The following is a 22305-nucleotide window of genomic DNA, read 5'->3' as shown; positions in this document are numbered from 1 at the left end:
CAGAAAACACTTAAAAATGACTCATTCTAAAACGCAATTGCCTAAAAAACAAAAGAAAGTGTTCTCTGTAAAACGTAATGGACTGAAAACACCTAAAAGGGTGTTTTACCTAAAACGCAATGCACCAAAAACACTTCAGGAAATGTGTTTTTCTAAAACGCAATGGCCAAAAAACACATAAAAATGTTTTAGTTCTAAAACGCAATTGCCTAAAAACACCAAAGAAAGTGTTCTCTCTAAAACGCATTGAACCATGACAATAGTTTTGTACTAAATTAAACTGTTCAAAAAAGCTGAAGAACACGTTGATCGGGTGTTTGAATCATTGATTGGTGATGAAAATCGCATTATAATGTAGTGATTATTGAGATAGAAAGTGAAGAAATGGTTGAAGATGGTGGGTTTTGAAAATGGTGGGTTTTGAAGTTACTGGGTTTTGAAAAGGAAGAAGAAAGGGTTGGATTACTAAAATACCATTTTTCTTTATTTTAAATCTTGCCACATGTCCTAATCCTATTGCTTCCTATACTTCCTAGCTAAAATAAACTTCCTATTTGATCTTTTCCCTTGTTATGGATTCAATTCTGATTACAATTGATAGACTCTATATAAAAAGTAGATATTACAATTCAATAACTAGAATAAAACAAAATAAGCCAATCATCTCTAGATCAAGTGGTGAAAGGCTTGCATTTCTCTTGAGAGATGCAGGTTCAACTCTCACTTGGTACAGAGTGACGCACTGGTGGGCAATGATAGGGGACCCAGGGAAACTTAGATTCGATCCTTGAGCTAAACTTAGGTTCGATCCTTGAGCTAAACGTGTTTTAAAGGTAATTCCACTGTTGTGTCTACGGGCGGGTGGGTTACCGGGTTTTCCCCGGAATTGGTGGTGGAATTAGGTTACTCTCGGAGTACTCCGTTTAGTCCAGTGAGTGCCCCAAAAGTGCTTAGGATTGATTCTGTTGGCCGTTAAAAAGAAGAATAAAATAACTATCCTAACTTAATTAATATATTCTAACACAAACCACACTGAATATATTAATACTCATTTTTGTGGTTATGGTGTCAAGCTCACGAGGTTGAGCTATTTATGTTACTCCAAAGCAATAAGGTGCATATGATAGACCTTAAGTCCATCACCTTGTTATCTGCTTACATTAGTTGAAAGTTAATATCAAAGTTACATATGAAAAATTTAGTTAGAAGTCAATCCTTAAGTAATATCTTAGTGTGATATCAATTTGGTGCTTGTACACACCCCTAGTAGGCCAGCTGAGCTAAGCCTGAGCGCGCCTAACCTTGAACTCAGGTCATTTAAGTTAAGAGAGCATGTGCTCGAGCTTGGCTTGTTTAGAGATCTATTTCTAATGCTCGAGTTCAACTAGTTTATTAGTTATTAGGTGTTTAAATTATTGGCAGTGGATAACTAGCGAACGAATTCGAACACAAGAATCAAGAATCATACATCATGTATACAATCATATGCAAGAACAAGAATTCTAAAAATAAGAATCTTTGTATTGATCGGAAATATGGTGACAACCAAAAGTACAAAATCTGTTTACAAATATGTGTATATATATAGTCATAAACTTAACCGTCGGGACTATCTACCGACAAACCGTTTGGATGGCAGTTATATCATTCAGTTGACCCATTTCATAATTTGACCCATAATAATTAACTTAATACATAATACATAATAGAATTATAAAAGTATAGTTTAAAATTCCAATACCCTCCCTTAAACTAGACTATGTAACTAGTTTAGGATTGAGTTGAAGCCTTCATTCTTTTGTTTATTCTTTTGTTTCTTCCCGATCCATAGCTGAGTTGAAATTTTGATTGCTTCATTCTTAATGATGTGTTATCACTCTTATTTGCCTCTTCTACTATCTTTATCATCCTTATATATGCGTTTCCGGTCTCTACTTCTATCATCTTTATCACTATTTTCGATATATTTATCGTGTTTGTTATATCTTCCACTCTCACTTCGATGTTTAAGGTCCCGACTTTTTCTATCGCGTTCACCATCTTCCAGATGTTTTTCGTCCTTTTGTCGGGATTCTCTAATATCTCCGTATTCTTTGTTTTTATGCCTTTCGTCTTTCTTTCGAACGGTCATTTCTTGTAGATTATCCGAACCGCGATCTCTATCCTTCGAATCCTTGTACCCCTTCTCTCTCCTGAATCCTTAGAAACCCTAACTGACCCAACACCATGTTCTTTCTCTTTATCTTTACCGCCATTATTACTCTTTTCTTTCACTTTTACATCCTCATCGGAACCTGAATACTCTCTGTTGACTTTTTTTCCTCTTCCTTTGTCTTCGTACAGCAAACATAAGAAGAAACAAAAAATTTTGTTTTTTTTTCTTCTTTTCCTTTTCTTTTGTGCAGTAAATCAAAATTGATGTGACTTTTGGTTGTTTATTTAATCAAAATTCCTGTGATTCAGAGCCGGTTGTTTTGTGTTCCTCATGTTTTCGTTCTTTGTCATTCTTTTTAAATCTGATTCGTCTCTTGTTTCTCGACTTTGTATTAATCAAGTCCTGCATATGTCATTCTTTTTCTTCTTCGATCATTGAAACAGAGTATTTATCAATTCTTTGCTTCGTTCGTATTATCTCCATTCATATATGAGAGTATGAACTTGGTGTCATATATGGATCCGATTAATTCCTTTTTTCATATATGAGAGTATGAACTCGGTGTCATATATGAATCAAATTAATCCATGTTCTTCGTTTCGTATTCCTTTTCCTTTTCTCCTTCCTTTGTTTCTTTTCTTGATCAATCTTCTTCTTTAATTTTTCTGCGATGATTTCCTCTGTTTCATTCTTACTTCTTCAACACTGATGTTGTAAATTCTGGATCGTTTTCATAAATTCTTGATTCTTGATTCTTTTCGATTCGCGCGGCGGTATTCAATCATAGTCCGAGAATCGTAACCATGCTCTAATACCACTTTATTGGCAGCGGATAACTAATGAACGAATTCGAACACAAGAATCAAGAATCATACATCATGTATACAATCATATGCAGGAACAAGAATTCTAAAAATAAGAATCTTTGTATTGATCAGAAATATGGTAACAACCAAAAGTACAAAATCTGTTTACAAATATGTGTGTATATATAGTCGTAAACTTAAACGTCGGGACTATCTGTTAACTGACAAACCGTTTGGATGGCAGTTATATCATTTGGCTGACCCATTTCATAATTTGACCCATAATAATTAACTTAATACATAATGCATAAAGAATTATAAAAGTATAGTTTATAATTCCAATATAAATTTTATTCATCTATATTTATCATTGACATTTTATGATCCGCCCATACAACTAACCAGAAATCAATCTCTTTGGCATCCCTCATTATTCCTTTCATATAACTTCTTAGGTCCATTGAAAGTCATTCTAAATCTACATCAATACTTGTTATGTTATGATCTCTAAACCATAGATTTTGATTGTCAGATATATACTCAACAATAGTAGCACAAGATTGGCTGCTCTCAAACTCTACCCACACCAAGACCCTCTACTTCTTTGGAGCTACAACCTTCTCCCATGTGATCCAACAGATCTTCGTATTTGCTTTGTTGTAAACTGTGATAGATAGTAGTATATTGTTATGCTTCCCAATACTGATTTAATCAGTGTAATTCTCTGTTTTTGCTTTCCTTTATGAGACTTTGGCTTCATATAATTCAATTACAGGTTTCTAGTGTCTAACATGGTTCCTGTTAGCACGTACTCGCGATCCAATGTATATGAATGGAAAGCTACCTCTTTGGCATTGTAGAATGTTACATGATTCCATAGTGTTATCCGAGCAGACAACCAAACATCCTTGCCAAGTTGTGGGAGTTTATTAGCGGACATTCCCTCATGAAGATGGGACATAATCGGACCGTTGTTTGGGGTATGTAAGCCTTAGAATCTAACATAATAGTTACAACTTACAAGCAGAATGTGGTTAGAATATGTCAAAACTGCAATATGTTTTAACTATAAAAGAAAATATCATGCAGACATGCTCATAGTCACCAGAAAACTAAAATTAGTGTTACCATAAGAAAAACCAAAGTTTAAATAATTGCGATCTAAGACACGTAAAAAAAAATTTATGATCTACTGTACTCTATCGATCCTTCTATAGACGTAAACATTTACACTAAAACCATTTAGATAATAATATATTTGTATCATTGGATCTGTTTTGCAGATGGTCACTAAAAGCGTCAACTGGGTACAAATCAACAACAGATTTTGAGTAATTGGTGCACGGGATAGACGTTTTTGTGATCTGGCTCTAGTTCATATCCTCAAGTTGCTCCATCATTTTGTGACGGTCTAATTCAGTCACTGAGACACTTTGTTCAAAAGCAAATTCTTGAGGAACTACTCTCCCTTCGAGCATGCTAACCACTGATGACATTGTTGGCCTATTGGTTGGAGAGATTGCTGTGCACAGTATAGCTACATTTATAACAACCATCATCTCTTGGATGTCGTATTTGGAATTCAGCTTCGGGTCAACTAACTCAATCAAATTACCGTTGGTTTTCAAATATATGGCCTGAAATAAAGAAACATGGGGAATAATAAAAATATTGAGTATGATGGATAAATGCAATAAAAAGGGTTATGCAATGGTTTAAAAGTAACCTAAAGTGGTTTCAAATGGAGTTTTTTATAAGAAAAAAATAGGTGGTTTTTCTTGTAAAAACAGGGTATCCGTGTTTGGGAACCAAATATTTTCTCTTGAATCGCATAACTTTTTTTTATATTTTCATTTAATCTTAAGTCGTATCGAAAATAATGTATTAATTGGTCTCATAATACATCAAAAAATATTCGCATACAACCCTGTTTTCAGTAACACTTATACAGAAACGTAGAGAAAACTAAACTTTAGATTATATCAAATATTACAGATTATTAGTGAAATAAACTAAGTTTTATAAAAAAAGTGAAAACTGAAAAAAAAAAAAAAAAAAAAAAAACTTTTAAATTATTGGAGTCTTGAACAATTTTTACAAAACAAATGACACCCATTTGCAAATACTTTAAAAAAAAAAAACACTACAATTACAACTAAAAAAAGTTCAAACCCCCTAAATATATTTATTAAAAGATCTTAATTATTATTTCAAGATTACTGTTTTAAGAATCTTATTTAACGGACTAATTATTTACGCAGTTAGTTACCCAATCAAGAAGAACAAAATCATCTTCCTTTGCCATGTCAGCAATGTTACGAGTCCCGCTCACGATCTCTAAGAGAACAATTCCATAGCTATAGACGTCTGCTTTCTCTGTGAGGTAACCGCACATTGCATATTCGGGAGCAATATATCCACTGAAAATTTAAAAATGAAAATTTACAGTAAGGGTTTGAAAATGCAATAAATTAATAAAAAAAATATACTCAAGTCTATATGACTTACTAAGTGCCAGCAACACGGGTGCTTATATGGGTGTTATCCTCTTCATCAAGCTTAGCCAAACCGAAATCAGAAATTTTGGCATTCAAATTCTTATCAAGCAGCACATTAGTTGCTTTAATGTCTCTATGCACAATCTTTAATCTTGATTCTTCATGGAGAAAAGCAAGACCTTTCGCTATACCGATGCATATCCTATATCGTGTTGGCCAATCAAGTTCCAACTTCCATTCTTTAGGCCCTTCAATCCATAAGGTCAAAATCATTTGAAACTAATAAGTAAATACATAAGATCCAGATTGAAAAAAAGAAACGAAAAACAATTAATTAAAACGGAAACAGGTGGAACACATCAAAACCGACAGAAAGTGTACTCTTTAGTCAATTTATAGGATTTTTGCAGTCATATTCGATGAAGTACATAAAAATATTAAAAAAAAAAAAAAAAACACTCAAGAAAAGTGTTTTAGGAATTAGGACAACCTAGCCCGACCCGTGTAAAAAAACTACAAGTTTTAACTTGTTAAATGGAGTAAAAGTGTATCATAATTACCAAATAAAGCACGGGCGAGACTGTTATTTTCCATGTATTCATATGCAAGCAACAATTGACTGCCTTCAATACAACATCCATACAGCTTCACAAGATGCGGGTGTTGCAAAGCAGAAATCACGCCTAATTCGTTCAAGAACTCCCTATTTCCTTGCTTTGATGCGGAGGAAAGCTGCTTTACTGCTATTAAGGTGCCATCTGGCAATACTCCCTTCATAAAAAAGACAATATTACCCAACATAATTAAAAACATGTTTAATATTATGTGATCCATAGATTAAGTACTAGATTACCTTGTAAACAGAGCCAAAACCACCTTCTCCAATCTTATTAGCAACATCAAAATTGTTTGTTGCAGCTTTAATTTGCCTCAGTGTAAAGGAACCAGTAAGCCCATTCAGCTCTGTTGAACCACAAATTTAACAAATCATGTGAAATCCTGACATGACACGAATCTATCACTAAATTTGCGGGTTTGGGATTAGTCTAAACAGGTTCGGGTCAGTTTCAAGTCAAGCCTACAAACACATTTAGCACAATAGGTTGACTAGTTTAGTTTAGTGTTCTTTTTAGAATTGTGTTTTATGCCATATACGAAGTACACCAAAATTAGAAGTTAAAAACAGAAAATGACATCAATTATAATATTTTAAACCATTATTCTTTTATACATATTTGTATTTTCAATTACCTAGTTCTGTAGTATTTCTGCATGTTAAATAACCCCGCCACCATAAAGCTCCAAAAATTAAGATGAAAAGGCAAAGTGTTCCAACCACAATTCCAGACAGAGTCCCTGCAGACACACTGTTTCCATTTCCGTGCAGAGGTCTATCTTTTGTTGGAACCCAAAAATCTGAAAAATTAAGAAGATAGAAACAATAGTCGATCAAGGGCAATTTAAGAAAAAAAAAAATAGTGTACAAGGAGCAAATCCAACTATAAAAAGGATATTTATCAAAGAAAAGTTCTTGTAGAAATGCTAAAAGGTGAGTGTTAGCAGAGGGACCCTATCACGCAATCTGATTGTTAGCGACTCCATAGCGTGAGTATGTGAAAATACCAGGATATCATGCTTTTTTGTTTTGATATAAATAGATGAATTTTAGGCTTTTTTCTGTATTAATATAACTATATAATAGAAATTGCATATTTAGATGAAACAAACAACGTATTTTGATAAAATATATATAAAAAGCCCAAGGTGCACCGACGAAGGTCACGGCCATGTAGATTGAGATTAGGGGGTTGCATACACGTGGTTCTATAAAATGCACAAGGTGCACCAAGGAGATAGGGGTTAGGGCCGGCCCGTAGGGGGTGCGGGGTGGGCGACGACACAAGGCCCAAACCCTCCGATGGCCCAAATCTTCTTAATTTTGGATACAATTTACGCTACATAAGATAGAATATATATGCACTGAATCAAGAGATAACATAAATGAGCCATTGTACTAATGAACCACTTCTCAAATCTTAGCTCTTGGTGATAGTCCTGCCCTTTTGGATCCTACCAAGTATCGTCAAATTGTTGGAGCTTTACAGTATGTCTGACTCTCAAGGCCTGATATTACTTTTGTTGTGAATAAAGTATGTCATTTATGCATGCTCCCACATAAAACCATTGGTCTGCAGTTAAACGTATTTTGTGGTACCTCAATGGCACCTCTCACTTTTGTCTTTTTATTTGGCATAATTCTGGATCTTCTCTTCAGGCCTTCACCGATGTTAACTGGCAAACCAGCCTAAAGGCCATCTTTGATGCTGATTGGGTTGGGTGTCCTGATGATCATCGACCCACTGGGGGATTTGCCATATATCTTGGATCTAATCTCATCTCTTGGAATGCATGCAAACAGCATACGGTCTCCCGCTCCTCAACTGAATCCGAATACAAGGCTCTTGCTGACACTGTGGCTAAAAAATTAACTTGGTTGAAAGCATTATTGATTGAACTTGGAATATGCCACAATTCCACACCTACACTCTGGTGTAACAACTTAGGTGCCACGTATCTTTCGGCCTATCCTGTCTTCCATGCTCGTACCAAACATATTGAAGTTGATTTTCATTTCGTTAGGGAGAAAGTAGCTCAACGAAAATTAAAAGTTCAGTTTATCAACACTAGTGATCAAATTGTTGACGTCTTTACTAAACCTCTACCATCACAACGGTTTCGGCTGCTACATTCCAAGTTGCAGGTCGTTCCCCGCCATCAACTTGCGGGGGAATATTAGACAAGTTTGGTTAGCTTTTATAGTTATTGTAACTAGATGGTGCTTAAGTGTAATATCATAACCTATATACGGGATCTTATGTAATCTTTTCATAAGATTCAATCAATAACATAATATTCTACGCTCTCACTTTTAAACACAAAAGGTGAGAAATTTATATCAACATACAAGTCTATATACAATTTTGAAAAGAACTTGTATATTAATATGTTAGGTAGCCGTAAACAAACAAGAATGAGATTTAAGAGTAGAAGTAAAACTAAGAACGAGAAAGGAACCCATGTAAAAGTAGAATGAGAAAAGTTGAATGGTGCTAGTGCCTCAATCAATGTTAGTGGTTTAGTTCTCATGAATGAAGGAAATGAGGAGGCAGATTGTGAGAATTTTTGTAAAAATGTGTTATTCAAGTCAAGTGTTTGAGTTAAATTCTATCCTTTGCTAGCTCGAAAGTGGCGCATCGAGTGGTGATTGAAGAACCGATTTATGAACAGAAGTGGGTGGGCATGTATCTTCGTTACAAATTTGTAGCCCTAATGTTCTAGTTGGCAGTGCATTTGTATCTAACTAGCCGTAGAACTATCCGTTTACCCAATGCTAGCTATGCATGAGCTTAGAACTGGGAGCCAAAGACGTGGGAAAAACTATAGCGGGTAAGAGAATGTTATTGCATAGACTGGCAAATCATCGTTCTCACTCTTGTTACAAGAGGTGGACGAGTGGGTTAGAGTAAGTTATAGTATAGACTAACAAATCATCATTATCATTCCCGTTAAAAGAGGTGAACATCAAGATAAACTGATAAAGGTTAATCATCCTAGAAGGTGACGTCAGGCAAGACAGCATAGCATAATAATGATGTATTCCTATACTAAATCACGCCCTACGGGCGTTACATTATATTCCCAACTCCAAAGTTATATTTAAAACCTGATTGTTTCTTTGGGTGTACAGTAAGTTAGTTATTCATACAGTAGTCAGACAAAATTTAGTTACCCATGCATAGAAATTAATTAAGGTAATAATAGCTTACTTGGATTCACAGAAATAGCTGAAATAAGAGGACCATATACTCCTCGTGATGGTATAGCGGTTGTTCCTTTCCCAGCCCAATTGAGTCGGATAAACAGAGTAGCGTTAACATTTACCGTATAACTTTTTACAATTTCTTTCCCAACCCCACCTGCTTCGTCACTTATGTCAAAATCCTTCTCCACTCGTTCACCCTAACGTATTACCAAATTTATACACTTAAGGCTCCAAAAGTACGAACTAAGTTAATCATACATCATAATATAAGGAAACTCACCTGAATGTAGATATCAAATACACGCCTCCCAAGGCTGCTATATGTCCCATCATCGGTAAAAACAATCTCGGCAAAGTGAAGGCTTACATTGTAGCTTCCACTATGCAAACAAAAACCATAATACGTCAAAGATAAAGCCGAGATTCGTGCGCTCATGTACAACTCAGGGTTGTTCATCAGGAGTCTAGAAGTATTTTTAACAGTATAATTGTCGGTATTGATGTTGTTATCCATAAAGTGACCGGTGTTGCTAAATCCCCATCGATTTTCAGTTGAAGTGAAAGACGAAGGACCACCTTGTTCCAAGTCACTTTCATAAGAATCACTCCCGACGCTTAGTTCATCCCCACCACAATTGATATACAATGAAGACCAATCTAATTCAAAAAGTACAACTATACATCAAAAAACTTCATCAACACAAGTGATAAGAGAAGGTAATATGTGGATTAATATTACTTGTTTGACAACCACTGCTACGCAAGCATGAGACCTTGTTACTGATAAAATAACACAAAAATAAGAAGAGTAAGTTGCATAGAAATACACGTTGCTGAATCTTTAGGCAAAGAAACTTACGGTATGGTAGCATCTGAAGACGAAGCAAACAAGTTTCTGCAATAAAACAATAGAAACCTCAAGACTTAGCATGTTTAAAAAGAAGCACTTTGTAAAAAGATGGGGATGGTCTTACGTTTCCCGCACTTGACAGTGAGAAGAGTTATCATATGTAAAATTGTTGTATGACAAATCACTGCAAAAAGAAAATAAAAAATTGCAACATTAGTCATCAGTATATTCTACAACCAATCAAGGGGACATGTTACAACTTCATTTTTACATCAAATAAACTTACATTTTTTTTCCAGTACTTGTCATCCAATCAGGCACACTTCCAGATAGCAAGTTTCCAGTAAGATAGCTAAAACTCAATGTATATTTCAGTAAGAAGTATGTGGGAAAATAATACATTGTAATGAGAAGTACGTGGGATAGCAATACATTTACTTACATAAAATCTGTGTCATATAGTTCAGAGAAATTTGTAGGGATGGATCCGTTAAGCTTGTTAAAGCTGAAGTCTCTGAAGAGCAACAGAAACAATTTTATCGAAGGACCCTTGAAATTTCATGTATAAAGTAAATAATTGAGAGAAAGGTCCATATTACTAACAAGACTTTCAGACTTGAGGCAAGAGATTGTGGCAAGACTGGTAACTGGCCGATTAAATTGCAGCTCCTCAAGATCCTGGCAAGATTGAGTTCAGAATACACTAAAGCAAAAAAAAAAAAAAAAAAAAAAGAAATTGGTAACACTGAATTAAAAAGAAGCAATTCAACTCACAGGTTCTTCAAATGTGTTGTATTACTAAAGGGTGGAAAAGGGTTGTCTGGTCCTTTCAAGTCACTGATTCGCCTGCACCTCATGACTAAGTCAACACAAATATTTGACCAAAGTTGCAAGCAAATAGAAACGATATAAGAGATTACTTACAAGTCTATCAGGTTTTCCAAGAGAGTAATGCTAGGAGGTATTGGCCCTTCAAACCCATTGGCCACAATCCTTCTGTTATTCAGAAACTTAATTTAAAATTTTAAATATATCCGGTATAATCGATAAATGGAAAAGAAAGAGTAGGAAAATGTCTCACAAGCTCATGAGACTTGGCCATTCTCCAATGAAATCCGGGATCTTCCCAGAGAAGTTGTTACCGCTAATATGACTGTGTAAGAAACAACAATAAATATAAGTAACTTCATCTATCTGACTAGCCATATAATGATCAAAGAATAATAGTAGAACTCACAACTCCTTCATATTGATCAGATTTGCAAATGATACAGGCAATTCCCCAGTGAAATAGTTGGAGCTCAGTATTCTACAACAGAAAATGAAACAGTTGTATACCGAAAGTATCCACACCAATATCATCAAATTTCACAAAGTCTTACAGTCTCTCAATGCTTGTAAGATTCCCAAGTTCATCAGGAATTGCTCCAGACATCATGTTGTCCTCTACGGATCTAATTAATAACAGAATTATAGTCACAAACAGCAAAATAACAATTGTTAGCCTAATAAAATAAGTTTAGTTTATTAGTTTATTGTGGGCTTTGGCCCGTTAACTAGTAAGCCTGTAGCCTGGCTATATAATGTTTTATTTTCTTTTCATTTGTACTTGATGTTTTTCTGATGAATAAACCTTAGCCGTTTTTTCTCTGAACATGTTTGTCTTTCAACAACAATTATATAAGTTAAAAATGACAGTAATGTTGGAATAATCTTGATCGGGTCAGATACGGGTCAAGTTGGCAACGGTTACGGTTTTAGAACTGGTCATAGATTGACCGAATTTGTTGGAAACAAATTAGAAAATGGACGTTGGGGATGTTGGAAGTAGTTGCTGAATAATAGAGAATGGGTTGAATGTTTCTTTTGCATGTGCTTTATTTGTTTTCTTATAAATAGGATAGCAGCAAAAGTATTTTGAACACACTCAATTTTATATAAAGTGCAAGTAGAAAGTTTTGTTCATCTTGTTTCGTGAGCTTTTCAGAATGTGTGTTTTAGGGGCCTGAACCAACAAGTAAATCCCTGATTATAAAAATTGCTAGGTGCTAGACAGGAGTTGGGGTACCGACCAACGATTAATCAAAATTAACAAGATTGGAATTTTATATGTAATTTTCAAACTTATATGTATATAATGCGTATTAACCCAATCCGATTAATAAGGTTGAAAAATTATATATAAAATTATGAAAATTTTATATATAATTTTTCAACCTTATTAATCGGATTGTATTAATACGTGTAATTTTTCTGATACTTCAAAAATTTTGATCAACTTTGAGTTTGACCGCTGCCTTTAACCGTTTACGGATTCTCGGTCCTACCAGGGGATATATAATCCGACTACCAATTACGATTAATCCAGCTTTTTACAACACTGAGTAAATCTGATGAGATAACAGATAAAAAGAAACTCACAAAGATTTTAATGTGTTGATGTTTCCGAGCTCCTTCGGGAGTGATCCGTTCAAACGATTCACTAGAAGAGAACTGCAATTGATTTCAAACTCAAACGTAACGCCTTATGATCCAAAGTCAATACAGTATATTACAAATTATACACAAAGTAGAATTACATGTTTACAATTCGCTGCATAGATCCCCATTCTGGAGGAATTGTGCCACTGAGACAGTTGCGAGTTAAGTCTCTGTAACAATTAAATACACAATTCAACTATCAAACACAAACAAACAATCGAAGTTAATTTAATAAACAAGAAGAGATCATACAAATTCTGGAGGTAAGGAAGATTGGAGAATTCCAGTGGGAGATTGCCTGGTAGGCTTTGTCCTTTAAGACTTCTGCATCTCGTACCAAGCAAAGGATCATTCAGTATATGAACAACAATTTATGCGTATTTCGACGAAGAAACCCTAATTTTTGTGTTTCTGAACCTTTGAAAATCCTAATTTTGTACCAGAGAGCGATAATTGGGGAAAGGGTATGTTGCCCGTTGAGTTTAAATTGAGGTTGATGTGGAAATTAAGCGAACATTCTTTGATTGCATTTGATGTTTCCTATGAACGTTAGAATGTCATTCATTTTAAAATGACTATTACACCCTTTTGTTTAAAAGAGAAAGAATACAACCCCACATCTCCCCCAAACAACGAGCCGACTGTATCCCACCTTCTTTATGCAGAGGATTGTGTTCCTTTAGGTGAATGGTTGTGGTTCATAATGTGAAGCGAATTCATTTTGTTTAGAGTTAAATGTCAGGATAGTCTCTCTGTTTTGCCTTTTTTTCATCTTTAGTCTCTAACTTTTCAAAATTACAGCTATAGTCCCTAATTTTTCAATTTTCGTTCCCGGATAGTCCATGTGCCTAACATCAGTTGAAATTCGATTTATTAATTAGAATTTTATTTTTTTGTTTATTAAATGCCCGGATAGTTCCTGTGATTTGCCCTTTTTAAGAAAAGGGTATTTTTGTCATTTCACACCCTTTTAACTGAAAAAACTAACTGATGTTAGGCACAGGGACTATCAAGGAACGAAAATTGAAAAGTTGGGGACTATAGCTGTAATTTTAGAAAGTTAGGGACTAAAGGTGAAAAAATAGTAAACCACGTGGACTATCCGGGCATTTAACTCTTTTGTTTAATATTTATTATAGTATCATTGAGGTGAATAAACCTAATAAGCGAATTCATCAGTTAGTATATCTTATTATAGTCTGCATGGTTCGGTCGGTTGTTATTATCCTCAAACGAAGCCGAAAACCAAAGTCATCGGTTATTATATTTTATTAACAATCAATTTTCGGTTAATCAATTCTCTTTTGTGTGGTTAGTTTGATGTTTTTTTGGTTCGATTTATTAAATTTCAGTTTAACCAAAACCAAACTTAGGCTAAAAAATTTGTTTAGAAATATATGAAATTGATGTATATAAATATGTTGTATAAATACATGAAATGGAAGTATAAATACATGAAATAGAGGTATAAAATAAGAAATACATGAAGTGGATGTATAAAAGCTAAAATATATGAACATACGGATAGTTTGGTTCAATTCGGTTGATTTTGGTTAAACGAGGGTACAAACAAACATTGATTACTGGTTTTGGTTAATTCGGTTTTTGGTTAATTAATTTTCAGTTAATTCAGTTTTTATTTGATTTCGGTTTGGTTTCATCTGTTCTTCAATTCGGTTTCGGTTAACAATTCACTTATTGCCCATCTATAGACATTGTTAATTACATAACATATCAATTTCTTTTTATATATATATATATATATATATATATATATAGGGTAAGGATAGTGTAAAAAGGGTCTAAAGTGTGAGAAGTGTGAGAAGTATAATATATAATACTATATAACACCATATAAACACCGTATAACAATATGTAACACCGTATAATACCATGTAACACTATGTAACACTATATAACATTATATAACAAATATAACACTATGCATCTATCATAGACATGCTATCAGACAACCTATAGTGTTACATTTGTTATATAATGATATATAGTGTTACATAGTGTTATATGGTATTATATGGTGTTACATATTGTTATACGGTGTTTATATGGTGTTATATAGTATTATATATAGTGTATAATACACTTCTCACACTTTGAGCACTTTTTACAGGATACTCTACCTATATATATATATAGGCCGGTTAACGTACAATAGGGCTTATCGTACATTACGTACGCGATAACCCTAGCCGTCAGATGTTCATCTCCCATGCGATTTAATACCTCCATGTGAACTGTACCGAGCTGTGCGAATTCAATCTTCCACATGCGATTTTCTCCATCTACACACCCCATGCCATTTTTCACATTACCCCATGCTAACCATTTTTCACATGCGATATTTAATTTTCCACATGCGATTCTACACACCCCATGTCATTTTTCACATTACCCCATGCTAGCCATTTTTTCACATGCGATATTCAATTTTCCACATGCGATTCTACACACCCCATGCCATTTTTCACATTACCTCATGCCATTTTTCACATGCGATATTCAATTTTCCACATGCGATTCTACACACCCCATGCCATTTTTTCACATTACCCCATGCTAGCCATTTTTTCACATGCGATATTCAATCTTCCACATGCGATTCTACACACCCCATGCCATTTTTCACATTACCCCATGCCATTTTTCACATGCGATATTCAAATCTTCCACATGCGATTTTGTCCATCTACACACCCCATGCCATTTTTCACACTACCCCATGCTAACCATTTTTTCACATGCGATATGTATTGAATTCGCACCAGATCTGCACCTGATCGAACGGCTGGGATGATCGCGTACGTATCATACGATAAGCGCATTTGTATTTTACTCTTTACATATATATATATAGAATTGCGCTAAAATAAGAACCATCTCGAGTTGTAAGAACCGCGAGAACTTTTTGATCCGGACCGAGGTGGACCAAATTTTTTTTTCATAAACGTAGATGCATGTATTATAAACGCATTTATAAAAAAAAATTCAAAAAAAAAATGTCGTGTGTGTAGTTTTGAGCACCACAAGTTTGTGTTTACGGTACCTGTAAATTTTCCGGTTAGATTTACGGTACCCGTAAACACAAACTTGTGGTGCTCAAAACTACACACACGACATTTTTTTTTTTGAATTTTTTTTTACAAATGTGTTTATAATACACGCAACTACGTTTTTGAAAAAAAAATTTGGTCCACCTCGCCCCGCACGGTGTAGTTCTCACGGTTCTTACAACTCGAGGTGGTTCTCATTTTAGCGGTCCCCTATATAGATATATATATATATATATATATATATATATATATATATATATATAGGGGATGGTTCAAATGAAAACCACTTTTATTGTGAAAACTCGAAAACTAACTAAAAAAAGCCTAAAAAACACACAAAAAATTTTTTTTCAATTTTTTTTTTTATAAAAATCGCTAGTTTTTATATATAAAAAAAAACTTTTTTTCAAAAAAAAAAAAAAATTTGTGTAGTGCACATGTGTAATAATACACATGTGTAGTACACATACATATGTGCAGTATTACACATGTGCACTACACAAATTTTTTTTTTTTTTTTGAAAATTTTTTTATATTAAAAACCTGCGAAATTTTGATTGCAAAAAAAAAAAATTAAAAAAAAAAATTTTTGTATGTTTTTTTGGCTTTTTTTAATTAGTTTTCGAGTTTTCACAATAACTAGTGGTTTTTATTTGAACCTTCCCCTATATATATATATATATAGGAGAAGGATCCGTTAGGAACCACCCTTTATAGTAAGAACCGCGAGAACCAATTGTGAACACAACCAAAAAAAAAAAAAAAAACACTCAAAAATTTTTTTTAACTATTTTTTATAAAAATATCGCTATATTTCGTCACCAAAAAAAAAATAAAAAAATTTTGAGTAACAATTATCCATGCACATTTGCATATGTACTATTTCTTTTACAAATTCCGTAATACATTACTAATATCATACAATTGAACTTTCATTTACACTACCATTCATAATACACTACTTTTTTACATTAGCAATATTAGAAATGCACATGTGCATCTATATGTATGAACTTGTTACAACATCAACAACACTAGAAATGCACATGTGCATCTATATGTATGAACATGTTATAACTTGTTTTGGTACACCACTTTGAATACACCTTTCCTTTCATCTATAATACCATCCATAATACACTACCATTACCTCCTACCATCAGTAATACAATACCATTGCCTCCTACCATCCATAATACAATACTATTACCAATATTTCACTTTATTAGATGTACATCAACACCCTTTATACCATCCAAACAACATACTACATCATAAAGTGACAAATATAATCAAACCATCAACCACTAGATATAACTAACCAAACACATCTATATGGGCCTACTTCATCGTTTAAAATCGCAAATTTTTTGTACCGAAACACGTTATATGATGGTTATACCTAATGATGCACATGTGCATTCTTAATATTGGTAATGTAAAAATTAGTGTATTGTGGATTGTTATGTGAATGAAAGTGCATTTTTCTACTACTGGTAATATATTACGAAATTTGTCCAAGAAATGATACATATGCACATATGCATCCATAACTATTACTCGAAAAAAAAAAGTTTTTTTTGTAACGAAATATAGCGATTTTTATTAGGAAAATAATAATAAAAAAAATTGTGTGTTTTTTGGATTTTTTTTAGGTATTTTATTGGTTCTCGCGTTCTCGTAATAAGGGTGGTTTTCAAATGAACCTTACTATATATATATATATATATATATATATATATATATATATATATATATATATATATATATATATATATATATATATAACACTTACTCAATTTAAAGAGAATAAAATGCTTGTTTTTATAATTTAATTTTTTTTAAAAAAAATATTAACTTAGTCTTTTTTTATAAGAAGATAAAGTATAACTCTTTAAGTGTTAAAAATAAATAATTAAGATATAATAAGATGAGAGGATTAAAATGTGTGTGTATATATATATATATAACGTACTCAAATTAAAGAGAATAAAATTGCTTGTTTTTATGGTGTAATTTAAACAGGAAAATATTAACTTAGTCTTTTTTATAAGGGTATAAAGTGTAACTATTACCTAATTACTTATAGTTGTTAAAAATAAGTAATTAAAATGTAATAAAATGAGAGGATTAATATGTAAGTAGTCTTTAGAGAACTAATTTACCCTTTCAGGGCCGTCTATGGCCAAGTGCAGAATGGGCCTGTGCACAGGGCCCAAATCAATATAGGGCCCAAAATTTTCTTTTTTTTTATATATATATTTAAAAAAAATTGTATGTTTTTATAAAAAAAAATATTAGGCTTGTGTTTAAATGTTACAGGGCCTGTTTATTAAGTTTAAATGTGCCTGTGTTAATGAACTAGTCTTGGATCCACCAAGTCCATCAAACTCTCCTTTTGTTAAAATCAGAATCCTGTCTTGCGGGAAAAGAAGACCATCTGACGCTGTGTTCGCTGTGACGCTGTGTGACCAGACTAGGCGATCATCATCATCGACGTAAAGGGTTTTGTTTAAGGGCGAAATTGAGGGTTAACCAGGATATCATCATCATCATCATTGGTGTAGGAATTTTTTGGAACATCGAATCAGGGGTTTTGCGAATAGGGCCCAAATTTTTATCTCGCACAGGACCAAATTTTTTTTTTTCATTTTCGGAGACGGCCCTGTACTCTTTATTTGAAGTTTTACGTAGAAAAAACATTCTTATTTTTTTTTTATAAAAGGTGCATGCATCAACGACATCACGTACAGAAATTTGACATCTTTGAAAAGGTATTGTTAGGACGCATCCAAGGATAACCAAACACGTCACCTAAAACCTTATCCAATTGCAATTTTTATATTTCTAATATATTTCACGTACGTGTGTAATTGCTTTTTTTTTATATTTCTAACAAATTTCACATACGTATCTAGTCAAATGGTAGGGGTATGCAAATGTGGGTTAGGTTTGGTTTTCACCTTTAACTACATGCATAAGGCTAGTGATGAGATTTTTTTTACCGAAATACCGGTACCGTATCGGTACCATACCGGTCATAAACAGTACCGGTATCGGTAATAGATTTTTAGAAATTCGGTATCGGTAAAAAATGGTATCGGTACCGGTATTTTTCGGTAAATACCGGTATTAATACCGAATTTAATAATGACCTTATGTATTTTGCTATTATCTTAGATCTCACTATGAAGTTATATTTTCTTGAACATTGTTTTACAAAAACCAATATCAAATTTCTTTTGTTTGTTTATTTTTAATCAATTATGATGATTTTTTAGACATGTTGGAATTTGGATGTTAAAAGTCGAACCCATGGATGTTTTACCTTTTGATTTTTTTTACTACTTAATATGTTTATCATTTGTTTACATTTCTCTATATATTACTCTAGTTCAATTAATAATTGATGGATGTGTTGCACATGAAATTTTTTTAGGTAAACAATGGATGACACCAAAGCGGTACCAATATGGTAAAGTATCGAAATACAGGTACCGATACCGGCACCGTACTGGTACCGAATCTATAAATACGGTACGGTAATCGGTATCCATATTTCCTCAATTTCGGTAACGGTATTTACGGTATCGGTACCGGTATCGTACCAATCTCATCCCTACATAAGGCTGAGGGTTAGGGGCTTTATCACGTCACGTCAGATTCATCTAGGCGCCATGTCATATAGGGGCTTTAAAGCCCCTTCCTTTAACTTGCATGATGTAGTATAAAGCCCCCTATTAAACAAAATTAAAAAAAATATTGGTTGAAAATAAGTGGGCCCCACCTGCACACACCTTTAACCCTCGTTAACACACTGGCGATCACATCATAGCCCCCCCCCCCTAAACTTGCTCGGTATGGTCTTTGGCGCCCCCGGGGCGCTATCGATGATGATGTGGCGGGCCATGCCATACCCACCGGCCTAACTGTTAACTTTGGCTATGAAATTTCCTTAATCATAACGATAATCAAACTTCGGTTCGATTAATCAGTTATGAGACTCAATTATGATTCAATTAATTAACCGATCTAAGTTTAAACTAAATGAACATATTAGACTTTAATTGTCACAGTTACAATTGTTTTTATAAATAAACAATAAATAAATAAATAAATAAACATAGTTATGAATAGGGTTGTAAACGAACCGAACGAACACGAACAAGATGTTCGTGTTCGTTCATTAAGGAAATTAACATGTTCGCGAACTGTTCATGAACGCATACCGAACATAAGTTTATGTTCGTGTTCGTTCGTTAACGAAATTCAATTGTTCATGAACAGTTCGTGAACACTGCTCTCGAACATAAACGAACGCAAGCAAATAAAAATGAACGCAAATGAACATTTAACTTGAAAATAAAAAATGAAAACATTGTTATACTTAAACATTGGATATAAGTAGTTAAATACTATCATCAAATGATAAATCAAAACACAAGAAGTCTACCACACTACCAAACCATGAATAAAGTTTAGCTAACCTAGACATAATTATCCCAAAAAATGTCTTAGAATGTCCAAATTTTAGCTAACTTAGAAAAATATAGGGTTTCAAGTTTTCAATATGTTTTGATAAAAGGTTTATTATTTATTATATTTTTAATATAATCAAACGAACATATTATAGAACGTTCACGAACGAAGTCGAACGAACGAGACCTGTGTTCGTGTTCGTTCGCTAAGCTAACCGAACGAAATTTTTTGTTCGTGTTCGTTCGTTAAGCTAATCGAACGAACATAAACGAACTTCCTGCCGAACGGTTCACGAACTGTTCGCTGAACGTTCGGTTCGTTTACAGCCCTACTTATGAATAAAATGAGTCAAATTTTATACAATGATTATTTTTAAACATTTTAAAACTAATTATATATTTAAAAAAAAAGCTTTCGTAAATGTTTTTTATGTATATAGAGTTTGATTCCTTAAACATGTATATTTTAAATATCGATATATTTTAAAAGTATGTCTTAATTGATTTCGGTTGGGTTCAGTTATGGGAAACCTTTAACCATATCCATAATCATAACCGACTTGTCAGTTAATCAAATAGCATTATCGATAACCATCGGTTAATATTGGTTATCGGTTAATTTGGTTTAGTAACGGTTCAGTTATTAGTTAATTTCGGTTAATGGTTAAGGTTTACTTACCCTATCAAATGGTGACATTTACACCACATGATCGGTTAAAGTTAACCTAAACGTCACTTAAAATTTCGTCAATTGCATTTTTGTATGTATTTTTGAGATTTCACATACGTGTAACATCAAGTGGTGATATTTGCATCACTTGACCCTTTTAGCACTTTCTTTTGAAAATATATTTCATAGTAAGTCAACTAAAATAACAAGCGAGGGAAGAGGAAATTACATGCTAACGACGTGACATGTCGTGCTATTTGGTTCTAGGTTGCAAGTGACATTATTCTCACGTGTTCCAACGTTGTAAATCTCCCAACCATGACATGGATCTTGTTCAAAATCCCAATCTTTACCAAGCTTTCTTCCGATCTCCCTCAGTGCATTCACTGAAATAGATGCTTTTAAGTAACTAACCCATAAAATGTGCAATATATAATCACGATTTTCAATTTGATTCTATTCGAAATTCAAGTTCAGTTTATAAATATTTTTAATAAATATAGATGGTTATAGATTTAAGGATAAACCTAAGAGTAATTATTATGATCTTGCGATTAATATAAATCAGAAAGTAATTAGTATATTATCCGTAACATTACCATGCACAAATGCCTAATAGTCTTTAAAATTTTCGTCTTTTGACATATTGATAGTTGATTAATTTTGTAGGTTAAAAGTTTTAAAGCTAAAAACAACTAGTTTTTAGTACTTTTAAAAATAAAAGTAAAATAATTTATTGTTTAGGGAGAATTTTAATACTATCATATTATTTGAATTCAAGTTTCAAATAAGAATCGAATTCGAACAGAATAAATCAAAGCTAAATCATATTTGAATCAAACACAAATTCAAGTAAAAATTTGAAAACTTAGATTCGATTAATTCGAAACTCGTTATTGGATTTGTTGAACACCCATAATCTCAACCTTTATCGTATACTTATAAACTTACCTTCTTCTAAAGGAAGACAAGTTGTGTTGATGGATGCAGAAGCAAAAGGTAGCAATGCAACGCATAGAATTAGCAACATGCTGCTTAGACCAATAATATGTTCAGGATGGATATTAATACATGTATTTATAGAATACACACCCAACAAATATGAACAAATCGAAATGGTCTGAACTTGTTGGGAAATAATTGTAGGGCGAAGACCACGACTCTTAAAGCTTTACCGTTCACACATTCAAATATTCGAACTGTACACGCAACCTCATTTAATTTGTCGCTTCTTATTTCGATAGAATAACAAAAAAAAAAAAAATACATCTTTAAAAACCTCGTTTATTACACAGGTTAGAATATATTTTTAAAAACCTTGTTTATTACATGAGTTGATTAAATAATTTTATATATTAAGTAATAATAACAAATATCTTAATAATCCCGTGTGTTGTACAGAATAAATATAATTTTATATACTAAATAATAAAGAAAAATTATATATTTAAAAACCTATGTGTTATACAGTTG

The 22305-nt window shown here is 33.2% G+C and overlaps 1 protein-coding gene across 1 annotated transcript; it reads right to left on the bottom strand.

Annotated features, from left to right (window-relative positions):
• Positions 1-4059: 4059 nt before the first annotated feature.
• Positions 4060-21928, bottom strand: LOC110898800 (probable leucine-rich repeat receptor-like serine/threonine-protein kinase At3g14840). Its single transcript, XM_022145639.2, has 24 exons — positions 21784-21928; positions 21062-21218; positions 12866-12937; positions 12712-12783; positions 12554-12625; positions 11515-11586; positions 11370-11441; positions 11214-11285; positions 11057-11128; positions 10907-10978; positions 10736-10810; positions 10575-10646; positions 10419-10484; positions 10257-10316; positions 10142-10177; positions 10022-10062; positions 9563-9939; positions 9287-9479; positions 6711-6875; positions 6313-6422; positions 6020-6230; positions 5470-5707; positions 5231-5381; positions 4060-4598 (listed from the first exon to the last, which is right to left on the bottom strand). Exons 1-24 carry the CDS (start codon positions 21860-21862, stop codon positions 4332-4334), a joined length of 2874 nt encoding a protein of 957 aa, XP_022001331.1. The 5' UTR covers positions 21863-21928; the 3' UTR covers positions 4060-4331.
• Between the last annotated feature and the right edge of the window lie 377 nt (positions 21929-22305).

Source organism: Helianthus annuus, chromosome 11, assembly GCF_002127325.2.
Source record: "Helianthus annuus cultivar XRQ/B chromosome 11, HanXRQr2.0-SUNRISE, whole genome shotgun sequence".
NCBI classification, from domain to species: Eukaryota; Viridiplantae; Streptophyta; class Magnoliopsida; order Asterales; family Asteraceae; genus Helianthus; species Helianthus annuus.
The sequence above is the reverse complement of the archived record's forward strand: the minus strand, read 5'-3'. Positions and strand labels throughout refer to the sequence as shown.

Bases quoted from the DNA above. Each gene is read 5' to 3' on its own strand.
- LOC110898800 (XM_022145639.2), bottom strand. From the start codon at position 21,862: ATGTTGCTAATTCTATGCGTTGCATTGCTACCTTTTGCTTCTGCATCC. The intron at 10,485-10,574 runs GTAAGTAAATGT...ATTGAGTTTTAG, and splicing joins CTATATGACACAGATTTTAT to CTATCTTACTGGAAACTTGC. The intron at 9,940-10,021 runs GTAATATTAATC...TTTTTGAATTAG, and splicing joins TAGCAGTGGTTGTCAAACAA to ATTGGTCTTCATTGTATATC.